The sequence below is a fragment of the Sphaeramia orbicularis genome, chromosome 21 (assembly GCF_902148855.1).
Source record: "Sphaeramia orbicularis chromosome 21, fSphaOr1.1, whole genome shotgun sequence".
NCBI classification, from domain to species: Eukaryota; Metazoa; Chordata; class Actinopteri; order Kurtiformes; family Apogonidae; genus Sphaeramia; species Sphaeramia orbicularis.
In genome coordinates, this window is record NC_043977.1 from 33,262,368 (window position 1) to 33,276,444 (window position 14,077).

Sequence of the window (14,077 nt, forward strand, 5' to 3'; positions counted from 1 at the left end):
GAAGTCCTTAGTGGTGGACAGTTTTCTTTTTTTATCGTCATGCGGCGTCCATTGGCCGCGGCGGCGTCTGTTGTCCGTTACAAAAATTTCAATCGTCTTCTTCTCCGAAACTACAATTCCGATTGACTTTAAACTTGGTATACAGCTTCTTTATGATGATGTCAACAAAAGTTAGTGAAATTATTTGGATCCAGATCTGATTCTGGATTTGGTGCCACTTTGAAAAATTTTCCCATTATAAGAGATAGGAAGTGGAACGATGCAGTAACTCAGTAAATATAAATGATATCAAGTGTAAATTTCTACAGTCCAGCCCTGATGGGGAGATGACCAAAACATAATGCTGCTGATCAGGATCTTCTTCTGAATCCAGGAACTTACGGAAAATTTTACATGGGCTCTTATGGGGAAAAAAATTCAGTCGTCTTCTTCTCCGAAACTACAGTTCTGATTGACTTTAAACTTGGTATACAGCTTCTTTATGATGATGTCAACACAAGGTATTGACATTATTTGGATCCAGATCTGATTCTGGATTTGATGCCACTTTGACACATTTTCCATTATAACAGATAGGAAGTGGATTGATCCAATAAATCAGTATCAATGATATCAAGTTGGAATTTGAATTTTTTACAGATCTGATTGGAATATGAGCAAAACATGGGCTATTTCTGTAATATAATAAATAAACATAACTGGGTGATAATAAATGGCATCTGGATACATTTCCCAAAGCTTTTAATTTGGCCGGTAAGCTACAGGGCCATTGGTCCTATTTTTATTTTTTGTATAAAGTTGTGAAACTCTTGTCCACAAATGTGGACAGAAAATCTATAGCTGGTTCTTAGGAGGTTAAAACATGTCCAGTTGGATTTTCCTCAGTAATTACTTATTAGTCCGTCTACTGTATTGTACACAACTGTACCAGCATTTAGAAAACATTTAATGGTGACTAATTTTTTGGATAAATGAGCATCCAAAAGCCTTTTTCCATAAAGACAATACATGATTACTTTTGAAAAAACTAATGGATTCTATACCACAGTAGTTGTATTCTGGTCATCAGGCCTTCATTCATTCATTCATTCATTCATTCATCATCTGAACCTGCTTTATCCTCACTAGGGTCGCTGGAGCCTACCCCAGCTACTTATGGGTGAAGGCGGGGTACAACCTGGACGAGTCACCAGTTCATCGCAGGACTGACACAGAGACAAACAACCAATCAGTCTCACATCCACACCTACGGGCAATTTAGATTAACCAATTAACCTATCAGTGCATGTGTTTGGATGGTGGGAGGAAGCTGGAGTACCCGGACAGAACCCACGCAGACACGGGGAGAACATGCAAACTCCACGCAGAAAGGTCCCACCCATCAACTGGTGTTGGAATCGAACCCAGGACCTTCTTGCTGTGAATGCTATCTATTGAACCACTGTGTCACCCGTCATAAGGCCTTTATGTGTCAATTTACTATAATATAATATAATGTCATATAAATAATAATATGGATGCATTAAAAAAATCCTAAATTATTCTGATTACCTATTGGGTAATTTTGGTAATATGGTGCTATACCCTCACCCAAAATCTAGTAATATTGAGTAATTATTGCCTATACTATGGTCTGAACAACTACCTGACCTGGAAACAGTCATCCATTCATTCATATTCACCAGACTCGATTACAGCAACTCACTTCTGTCCGGCATCAGCCAAAAATCATAGTCCCGCCTCCAACTGGTACAGAACGCAGCAGCCAGGCCTCTCACTGGTTTTAACAGGCGACATCACATCACCCCTATCCTGGCATTCCTCCACTGGTTCCTTGTGTGTTTTAGAATTGATTTTAAGATTTTACTGATCACTTTTAAAGCCCGAATGGGTCTGGCCCCAAGTTATATAGATGAGATGCTAGTTGACTACGAGCCAGTACGCAGGCTTAGATCCTCGGGCAGAGGGCTCCTGGCTGTTCCAAAGTCGAGGCTTAAATCGAAAGGTGACCGGGCCTTTTCCATCAGGGCCCCTCGACTTTGGAACGGCCTGCCCAAGGAGATAAGGCTTGTGGAATCAGAGACATCTTTTAAATCAATTCTTAAAACACATTTTTATAGACTTGCTTTTATGTGATGTCTGTCCCTTTTTAATTCTTAATTTTAATTTAAATTTTTTAAATTTGATTTTTATCCTGTTTGATTATTAATTTATATTCTCATACACGATGTTGTTTTATCTCATTTTTTCATTTTTTGCATGGATTTAACAGCATCATGTTACGTTATCCCTGCCCTCTTAATTTAAACGAAGTGCTGTATTTTTTGCATTCGTTGTACATCTCTCTTATTGTGTTGCTTCTGTTTTAGTGTTTTTCCTTGCTTCTTGTATCCTGCTGTTGTGCCCTCTGTCCGAGCACTTTGTAAACTTTGTTTTTAAAGGTGCTATACAAATAAAGCTATATTATTATTTTATTTATTATTATTATTATTATTATTATTATTATTATTTATTATTATTATTATTATATTATTCAATTTACAGATGCACTGTACATTAAAGCAGCAGCAGTGGGAGCAGCAGTTAAAGTGTTCACACTGCAGTTAGTTAGAGTTAGTTTATGTAAATGCAGCAGTCTTAATAACCATGCCGCTTCACTGGAGGTCATATGTGACAAAGCCCCAAAGCCAACACTCTGTTTACACAGTCAACAAAAGAACACACAGACCTGACTAACACATCAGGGCGCTCTATTATTGTGATTCTATGCGTGAATGCAGACTGGGAATATACATATCTAAGTAATATCTGATATCTCCCAGAACCAGCTTTCCATTGTGTGTTTGTACTGGTATTAACATGAACATTACCGATGACACTGCGTTGCTGAAGCGTCGGCCAGTGGTCTTGCTGTGGGCCGACATCAGAGCATCAATGTCTTCCTCCACATCCTCATCAGAAAACTCCTGCAGACGAAAGGATTCAGACATAATCAAAGGGGGGAGATGGCATCTGGGAAGCTGGCCAAAGCATCTTTGAACTAGCAGAGTTTTCCACACAGCCACAGCTCTGCGTGGGCAGATGCAGCCAGCTTCCATAAATCTAATCAGACAAGTCAGGACACAGCGTGGTAATTTGTTTATTCGTTGTCACATGCAAAATCACAATGTCATCACACTTACAGGGAACTGAACATGAATGAATAAGTCCTTTTTTTTGCTTTAAATGTTGTTTGTATGAGTTTGCCTAAGCGCCTGTGTTTCTCGGAGAGCAAACGAACGCTCGGTAAACACAGGCACAAAGCAGCTCTACACTGGCCGTCAGATCCTCCACCTGTTCTCAGCCAGCAGTCGTTTAGATACTTGTCATGCTCTTTGAAGTGAGCTCTGAAGTGAAATTAACATTCAGCCTCGCATGTGATGTATCATGCACAACTGTGGATTCAACAGCAAAAGATCATTAGTTCAGTATATGTATAGATACAACATAGTAGTGCAGTAGTGCTGAATGTGTGGCTAAAATTTGTATCACAATGGTTTTGATGTTTTAACCCATAAAGACCCGGTGCTACTTTGGTGGCCATTCTGAAATATTTTTTTTCTCAATATTTAACGTTTCTTGAGTGATTTATTGCCATTTATTATGACATTATCCTCTGTATTTTGCATTTTTTCAGTGAACATCAGTTATTTTCCTAAACTTAATTTACTAATCATGTGAATGTTCATAAAAGTGTTCGCTCCTGGAGGATTCTGTTGGGTTTCTGTAAATTGGCTTAGAGTCTGGTTTTGACCAACTCTATATATAAAGTGTCATGAGATAACTTTTTGTAGTGATCTGGCGCTATATAAATAAAATTTGATTGATTGAGTGATTTGATTGGTTTTCCCCTGTAAGTCGCTTTGGAAAAAAGCATCTGCCAAATGCATAAATGTAAATGCCTAAATGTAAAAACTCAGATTAAAGTTGATGGTTATTATATCAAAAACAGAGAAAACTGAAGAAAAAGTGACTTTTTCAGCAAAATATAGCATTAACTGAACACAAAACAAGTGTCTCCATCCACTATCATTGATGCACCTCCATGGGTTTTACTGGTGAATCAATGTTGTAGAAGATGACAGTGTTTTGATGTTCATTACAGAGCCTCTGAACATCCAAATGGTTCATATCTGACGAACATGAAAAGATGACAAACTATATTTTACACCAATTATTTGCATGTATTGACAGGATTAGCGGATCAGAGGTTTTTAAACATTTTAGATCAGTAGATGGTTTTGGTTGTCAGTGGCTGTTTGGGTCTTTATGGGTTAATATCTATGCTGTTTGTTAGACTCTAACCCTATACACTCAGGCTGATAACAGAGAAAGTATAAGGCCATAATAAATGTATTAGACTTCATTTGAAGGGAAATATTCTTTAGTATCTGTGTTTAATATGTGTCTAAAACACACCAAAATTGCCTCAAAACTAACCCTGAGAGTTTAACTTTACCCCATTCTGAGTCTCTTTGCCTACTGCATGATTCTGAAAAGTTGTAAAAAGGCTGAGGAAGATACCTATGCAAAACTATATAAGGGTTAATTTAGTGTTTAATCGTGCTATTAAAAAAGAAAATCTAAAAAAATTTATTTTCCGATGAGAAGCTGAAAGACTAAACAACCGGACTTTATTGAGAATAACAACAATTCTGCATCTGGTTCATCTGGTTGGCACACTTGTCTCATCATGTTATTTTAGTGTTTTAACATTTTTTGCTCAGATCCAAACTGACAATCATCGTTCTATTTTTAATGAATACAGCAACATAACAGCTTCAGTTTCAAGACAGCAAACAAATAATAATAATGGATAATAATGGATTCGATTTCTATTGTGCTTTTCAAGGCACCCAAAGCACTTTACATTATTGATCCATTATTCATTCACTCTCACATTCTCACTCTGGTGGTGGATAAGTACGTTTGTAGCCACAGCTGCCTTGAGGCTGGCTGATGGAAGCATGGCTGCCAATTCACACCAAACCGCCTGTCCAACCACTACCGAACATTCATATGCATTCATACCAAGGTTATAATAGTTTTGGATTTTTCATTATAGTTTAGTTTGATTTAGTTTAGACTTTTTTTCCTCTAATTCAGTTAGTTTTAATTAGTTTTCAGGGCAGGTTTGCTAGTTTTTATTAGTTTTCATTATTTTCGAAATGCTTAGTTTTAGTTTAGTTTTATTTTCTTTATATCTTTTCTCTTCTTCTCTGTCGTATTCAAATAAATCCCAGACAGGGTTCTCCTGCTTTCTCCCAACTTTAGTCTCCATGTTTCCAGGTAGAGTGGAGACCAGAAGACGACTGGAAACCACAAGTGATGGACCGTTAAATATCATATGGTGCCAGCAACTAAAATTGCTCGAGGGAAATAAATCAATTTCCTATCAATCCGACATTGACAAAGATGAAAACTAAGGGAATTTAATCCATAATTTTTATACGTTTTAGTTAGTTTTATAAACACACAATACAGTTTCAGTTAGTTATCATTTTTTTCCTTTAATTATCGTTTTTATTTATTTCAGTTAACGAAAATGTTTTTACAATTCTAGTTTTCGTCATTTCATTAGTTTTCGTTAACGATAATAACCTTGGTTCATACACCAGGATGAATAACACTGGAGGCAAAGCAGGTGAAGTGTCTTGCCCAAGGACACAACAGCACATGACTAGGACAGAGTGGGATTTAAACCGCTAACCCTTTGGTTATTGACGACCCGCTCTAATAAAGGAAGTTCAGGAGTATATAAAGTGTTCATTCTTTTGAATAAATAGGGTAAATCAAGACGGCTTGCATCATCTTATAGTACTATACTGAGCCTTGTTCACCCATTTTTGTATGACAGACTCTCTTCCTGCTGCTTTGTGGCTGTCAGGAGTTACATAACACAATATAAAAACATTTCATTTCATGAATATCATGAGGGTTTTGATTACAAAAAGGTTTGATTGGCCCCAAATTATGAATAATTCATGCAGAACATTAAAACTGGTATACTAGATATTCGAAGAAAGCATCTAGGACACTAGTATAGTGTATGGGTTTTAAAGCAGATGTGATTTGGTGAGCAGCATTTCCTGTGATCACGATCTGAAGGGAATGTTGCTACTTACAGTTTCATTGAGCCCGGGGACTGAACGGCTTCTGAGGCTGAGAGCGTCGTCACTGGGTTCAGAGGCTGGAGCTGACAGGTCCATCTCTGAGCGACTGTGATCTGGAAGAGGGGGGAGGGAGTCAGGCAATAGGAAAAACAACAACAAAAAAACATTTTCAAAGATTCCGTTTGAAGGGAAAAGAGGTAAACAACTAGAAGGAGACGGTGCATGAAGGAACACTGATAAGCAAAACTGCGTTATCTGCTCCGGCAGTCGAATGTGTGCAATAGACTGTAGTGATAACAATAACATCTCATGCATCTCATTGTACTTTGTGTTACAAAACAACTGAGAACAAAGCACTGAGTCTGCAGATTGGTTATAGATCTTAGAAGCAATTATTGTATAAATAAGTTTTGCACTGCTGGCATTTTTCTTTCATCAACAGATACATGCAGATGCTCTGTGTGCCCCAAATGAACACACAGCATGTTTAACAAACAGAACAACTGAGCTAAAGTATCCACTGGATAAAAGTTGGTCAGAGTAACAACCACAGAAAAAGGAAAGAAAGAGAACAGTAGACATGTCGGGTGCAGTAGACTGTAGTTAAAGATGATGGGGCCTTTTCTGTTTATGTGCCAAAGCTTTGGAATAGTCTCCCACTTCACATCAAATCCTGCCCAACCACTGCCACTTTTAAATCTAACTTGAAAACCCATCGTTTTACCCTTGCTTTTCATTCAGTCTGACACAGTCGTCTTGTTTTTCTTTTTTTTATTCTGTTTTTGTCTGAACCATATTTGTTGTTTTGCTCTCTATTTATTTACTTATTTTAACTTATGTGTTTATTAATAATTCCTATCCCTGAGTCTTCATTTTCTTTTAACTTGTATTATATTTTCTGCCTTTCTTATGCTGTAGCCCATGTTCTACCCTGATTTTTAAAAAATGTTATTACTATCTTTGTCTGTAAAGCACTTTGGGTCAACATCTGTTGTTTTTAAATGTGCTATATCAATAAACTGACTTGACTTGACATAGCAAACATGGATGAAAACTGATGTAAAACAAAAGTAGTTTTGCATAGTGTTTTCAAATCACCATTATGTGTTTTAGTAAGTATAAATACAAGAATACATATATTCCATCACTGTAGTGTCTGTTTATCTATTACGTGGGTGCGAACAGCAGCTACTTAGCAACTTAGATCTAAAAGCAAACAGAAATGTGACGCTAGTCTGCAGAAGGTCTTAAGGTTCAGGACTAAGATACTGGGCTTTCTGTCATGTGTAAAACAGACCATTTAATTTTTTTTTTATTATTCTTTTCTATTTTCAGTCAAGGTTTGCTTCAGGCAAAGATTATGTATCAAGAAAAAATTGACTTTAACAAAGTTGACTACGCTGTAGAAAGCTTTTTCTCCTTTGGTCAATGACACACAGGTACAAGTTGTCTCTGTGTTTGTCTGTTTATAGAAAAATGGACTTGACACCTTCAACTCACAGACGTTAAAGTACTTTCATCATCTTCTATGCATTGGGGAAAAAGCTGTTAACAGTAATATTAAGAAAAACATGCAATTAAGAGCTTTTTATAAACTCTCCAGTGACTTTATTATTTTGCATTAGAGGATCACAGCTGCAGCTTCTCTGTAAAGTTTTGTGTGTGAGGGATTATCCTGTTCAGACCTTGCATTTACATCTGTCCTGAGATATCCTAACACAAGTGACCAGTTGTGTGTCTCTTTATTAAAGGCATTAGGGGGCATCACTTCCAATCAGATGTGAAATTCCTGCCCAAATAAGAAATCTCTAAAACGCAGCACACACGGATGTTGACCCTTCTCATGTTTTTTGGAAATGTTCAAAACTTTCGGAATATTGGGAAATGATCTGCAATGTCCTATGTCAATTATTAGGATACACAATTCTAAAGAAACCTGAAATTCTTTATTTATGCAACTTTGGTGATGGCACTATACGTGAATACGATAAATATTTGGTAAAGGTGATGTTGATAGCTGCAAAAAAATGTATAACAAGGAATTGGGGGAAGATGAACGTTCCATCAAAGGATCAATGGATAACTACGATCGAGGACATATTTCTAATGGAAAAACTAACACAGATTGAGACTACAAGAACCACAAATGAACAAAAAGCGGAAAAAATTGACATTATATAAGCAAAATAATTGATAAGACTGTGCTACCCAGACTTATTTATGTTGTCGTGTTTTCTTTTTGTTGTTGTTCTTTTAAAACTAATAAAATATAAGTTACAAAAAAAACCCAAAAAACAAAAATGCAGCACACACGTTAATTTCAAGCTGAGCAAACTGGGTTTATGATGCTCTAAGGCTCTGAGCAGCAGCATTAAAGGTGGAGAGTTTCCTGATCTTGGCATGAAGAGATGCCATGAACCAAAATAACTTTATTCATTCGGTTTATTGGCTTTCTTACACAGCATACGCTTATATAACTGCAGCAATAACTGAACCTGCAAACTCTTGAATTCTATTTATGAATTTCTATTGGATTAAGTGAAGTGTGGATATTCGGTTTCCTCACTGAAAAAAGTTGTGAAGGCAGAGTATCATTCAGGTGAGCTCAGGTATTACAACACAAATGAAGTCATTTATAAAACCATTGCCACACGTTTTTTTTTTTTTTAAGTTTCATATATCTTTTAACGGAGCAAATCAGTATGTGGTCCTGGAATGTTGTTCACAGGAGTCTCTAAGTGTCAGGTCAGGACAGGTAACTGGTCAGACTACTAGAGAATGTAGACAAAATGTGATCGGACAAGAATATGACCTGATTGTGGGAAGACCCTGTATTACAGCTTTGCACATGGGTCATTTCAGAATTGGTGGTACATTTCGCATCTCCCAGATACACCCAGACACACAAATCTTTACTGAATCAGTTTTTAATAATACTACTAACTGAATCAAACTTTAACAAATAATAATGCTTTTTTTTTTATTTTTGACAAAGTTTGTACAGAAAATATTAGCCTAAGAAGTCCCACCTCGTCCACAATTGACTGTCTTCGGCTCAGGATTCATACATTGAACTTGAATTAAAATGAATAATTTAATATAATTTTCTTTTTTTGTGCTCACTCTAATAACATCAATAAAATCAATTGCACAGAATATCTATTTTCTGTATTATATGAAATTTCAGTATTAAATAAATATGCTTCTTGTCTGTCTATACGTTCTGGTCAACTCTGTTATCTCTGTTATAAAACTCCATAAAAATCTCCAAAGCATTCATATAAAAACATGAGACCTGCATATTGTGATGTCACTTCCTCTGGCAGAAAACATGTTGAAGGCACTAAGGTCTATCATTTTTCTTCTCCCATTATTTTGTACAAAATGTTTAGGATACACCAATAGTAGATTCATTACTTGTCAACTCTGTTATTGTTAAATCACGGTGAATCAATTATGACACCTTTAAAAACCAATGATATGATAAAATCTATAAAAATTCTATTTTTAGACATGCCATGTGGTATCTCATTTCATCTAGCACATGGAGTTAAGGTCAAAAATGGAAGAAAATGTCAGCTCTGTTATGGCAACTCTGTTAATGGTTTAATGATAACAGACACTTGACAGTGACTTACAGAGTCAAATGCTCCTAATATTATTTGAGTATTTTGAGGTATTTTACTTTTTTAATATACATACAAATATTCACATTTATTATGGTTGCTGAATCATATACTATAAAGGGAACATCAGAGCTATAACTTTCCAGTTTAAGGAAATTGAATCATATGTTGTAGTTAGATGACAATGAAGCTGTCAGCAGCAGAAAGGCAACGGCAATACAGGGAAAGTGAGATGCCGACCCTGTAAGGAGAGCAGAAAATGCACAAAAAGACAGAGATAGATGGAACAAAAGAAGAAGTGCAGGGCAGACAAGCAGAGTGGCAGATTTGAGTCAAAGGGAGCAAAGACAAAAACACAGGTATTGGAGAGAGGCTCAGCAGAGGTGCAGAGCAAGAAGGCAGAGAATTTCAGAGATGACACCACCACCAAGTCCAGAACCAGACCCTGAACCACCACCAAGTCCAGAACCAGACCCTGAACCACCACCAAGTCCAGAACCAGACCCTGAACCACAGCTATTCAGGTTAGATTAGTACCTGATTACATGGCTACATAGGTCCATGACTTTATAATTATACTCTATAAATTATCTTAAATAATAATATATATAATTATCTTAATAAAATATCTTCTTGTGCTGTATGTAAAGCTGCTGAACAGTTGAATTTCCCTCGGGATCAATAAAGTATCTATCTATCTATCTATCTATCTATCTATCTATCTATCTATCTCTATCTACTATCTATCTATCTATCTATCTATCTATCTATCTATCTATCTATCTATCTATCTATCTATCTACTATCTATCTATCTATCTATCTCTATTATCTATCTATCTATCTATCTATCTATCTATCTATCTATCTATCTATCTATCTATCTACTATACAAGGTCTGTACAGCACACTGCAGTGTGATGATCTGAAAATATCTCCAGAAACAAACCTTTGCTCCAAACCATGCTGACCACGGATAAGACTATTACTGCCATTTTAATCTTTCCAAAATTATAATGCTAAACACCAAAATGAATACATCTTCAACGTGCATACCAAATAACATCTGTCGGGTTTGACTTTCCTGCAGAATCTTTACAGATATTTTCCACAAAAAACCCCAAAAAGAGCACATTAAAAATCTTGACACATTTTTAGCAGCTGTTACTAGCAGTGATAAAAGGTCTGACACCGGGAGAGACATAGTAATGGAGATTATACTTAAAAAGGGAAGGTTCATTATAGAAGAAAAGGAGAGACCCTGATGAGGGTGTAATAGTGTAATTTAGCAGATGTGACATCTGCTCCTGACAGAAAGTGTATGAAGATTTTATCCTTGAGAGATACTTAACAGTAGATGAAGTTTCAATAACAGTGTTAAAGTTATTGAAATGTTAATATCTGAGCAGTGAAACAAAGTCATGTGGCCTCTAAAAAAGGTGAAACATTCTTCCCTCTGATCATTATGGTCTGTTCCTTAGTTCGCAAGACCGAACTCAGTGAATTCAAGAGAAAGAACTTTCTAAGAATGTAAGTCTAACATTGACAGTAGCACCAAATGCATCTGGGGATATCTGCCAGCCAAATCCAAGTGAGCCACCAACCAGTCCATCCTTGGTTTAGCGGATGAGGCAAGAACAACATCTGGGAATTCCATCAGATCTAGGTTTGTGCAAACTTTTCAATGGAACAGTACTTGGGCCTCGACTGATGACGTTTCATGAGATTGCAAGAATAGAAGAACGAACAAGAACGCGTATTGAGAAACACCTTTTTTTTATCAGTTTCCGATGGTGACTTGGAAATAAGTTTAATGTTTTGTTGTTGTTTGTTTCATGAGCCTATGTATATTTTTCACAAATATGTCACATACTGTATTTTACCTCTAATAAATTCTTAATTGTTGCAGTTATTCATGCATATAGACCTGCTTCCTGACCACATGTTTAACATTTATTACTTCCACCAGGAGGTATTGTGATCACTTTGCTTTATTGTGTGTGTGCGTGTTTGCTTGTTTGTTTTTTAGCAAGATAACTCAAAAAATTAGGATGGATTTTCATGAAATTTTCAGGAAATGTTGATACTGGCACATGGAAGAAATGGTTAAATTTTGGTGGTGATCGGGGGGGGGGCAGATCTGTCTTGGCGGAGGTCTGCGCTCTCCAAGTGCTTTTCTTGTTGTCATGGTCTGTGGTCAGGATGCTACACACACTTTGGTTGGGATGTAGATACCTGATGAAACAGAGGCTCTCGATACAGAAATGGCTGGAGCGTCGGGATCCGTCCAGTGATGGCTTGCAGCTTTCTGCTCAGACACATTGTCATTGGAGTGTAAACTGGCAACGCTCTCCGCTCCATCAGGCTGTGTGCAAACACAAATACACACTCCAAGCTGTTAGAACAACATTTCTGGCGGTTTACTGAGTGTGCTTCTTTGTGCGTCTTGGTTGTGTGTGTGTGTGTGTGTGTGTGTGTGTGTGTGTCTCTTGCTGACCCTGACCCTCCGGCTGTCGCTGGGAGTAGACGATCTGTCCAGAGTCTGGGATCGCATGTTGTTGAGTATTGTTGGTGTCCCTGAAGACTCCACGGCTACAATGCCACCCCTGAACACAAGATAGAAGCCTGCTCAACTCCAAGAAAATTACACACGACATTTTCTGTATTGAATCTGTGTATTTGATCAGATGAAAGTCCACATATAACAAGGTTCACATAAAACTCACAGATATGGTTGAGCCTTTGATTACTGTAATGAATATCTTACTTTTTTATTTCATGCCTATTGAATTCTTTTTAAATACCACTGAAATGCTTTTGACACATATAAGCTGAATGCTATTAAGCATATGCACTTAAGTAAGTGCTGTACTGCTTTAAGTACAAATTTAGTTACATGTACTTCACTTGAGTAACTCTATTTTGTCTATTTTATACCACCCTACATCTCACAGCCAAATATTTTGTTTTTACTCCACTACTTTTCCTAAGTGTAGCAAATTTATTATTATCATTATTATTTTAAATCATTTTTATTTTTACTTACAAAATTACAACAAGAAGAAACTACAAGTCACCAGAAATAAAAACAAAACAATAAGCAAAAACCAAAACAAACAAAAATAAAGACAATAGCCTCGAGGGGAAAAAAAAAAACAAAACCCAAAAACTAATAGATGACAATAGACAAAAACCAAGACAATAGACAAAAATCACAAGAAAAAAAAAAAGAAAAAGACAATAGACAAAATATATATTTATGTGTATATACACACACACCCACCCCCTACACACACACACACACACACACATATATATTAGAAGACAACGGACAAAAACAAAGAGACTAGACAGAAAAAAAAAACAAAAAAGAAAACATACAACAGACAAAATACAGATTAAAAAAGATGAAAAACCAAACAACAAAAGTACCTTGGAGTCCTAAAAATACCCTCACATCATTTTACATAAAAAAAATTTTTAAAAAAAATCAGTGTATCAATAATTATAGTCCATTTAGAAAATGGCTATTCTACATGTTTCATTTTGGCATTTAGCACATTCTGTTGCAAATATTTTGCTACTTAAGTGAGGTTTTAAAGCAGGGCTTTTCCTCTGAGATATTTTTACACTGTGCTGTTGCTATTTCTGAGTACTTCCTCCACCACTGCATATAAATAACTTCTACTGGCACCTTGAACGTGGGCTCGGAGCAGAGCGGACACTTCGTACGCTTTGAGCGTCTCCATCTGAGGGAGCCTTGACACTGAAGCTGTCCACTCCGTTTTCAGGCTTCAAGTTTGGCCGATTGCCTCGTTTATCCATCTTTAACCTTCACACACACAAAAAGAGAAAGTGTTATTGTCCATTATAGTTGTCATTAGTCTGTGCCTCTCCTTTTTCTGTACATTATGAGGATACCTTCAGTTCAGCACTTTAGTCTGCATTGTATTTATGCTGTGTTTAATTTGTGTTTACTCTGTGATTCCCTGATGAAACAGATTTGGATATTTCAATTTATGTTTTACAGCTATAAGATTATTTAGTCTATTTCTCTTTTATGTACATAAATGATAGAAAATAATTCCAGTGATTGGCTATCTTTCCTCTTTGTGCATTTTGCTAAATATTTTAAATACAAATCCATCCTTTTCTATTTGTATTGAAGCCAAACATGACATGTTTAATGTTTAATGACAAAATAACTCCAGGTCGCTGTGCTTTTCTAATACTTTTCTATCGTAATTCTGGGGAACAGAGCAGTGACACCTACTGTTTCCATAATAGAAGAAATATTAAA

The 14,077-nt window shown here is 36.4% G+C and overlaps 1 protein-coding gene across 1 annotated transcript in view; it reads right to left on the minus strand.

The window, feature by feature from the left end:
- sytl5 (synaptotagmin-like 5) overlaps window positions 1-14,077 on the minus strand; it is an 81,168-nt gene that overhangs the window by 15,127 nt on the left and 51,964 nt on the right. Inside the window, exons 6-10 of the mRNA XM_030124436.1 lie at window positions 13,472-13,609; window positions 12,275-12,383; window positions 12,013-12,142; window positions 6,165-6,265; window positions 2,871-2,966 (exon numbers count right to left, since the gene is read on the minus strand). Of these exons, the coding sequence (XP_029980296.1) occupies window positions 2,871-2,966; window positions 6,165-6,265; window positions 12,013-12,142; window positions 12,275-12,383; window positions 13,472-13,609 (574 nt within the window). The remainder of the gene's footprint in view (window positions 1-2,870; window positions 2,967-6,164; window positions 6,266-12,012; window positions 12,143-12,274; window positions 12,384-13,471; window positions 13,610-14,077) is intronic.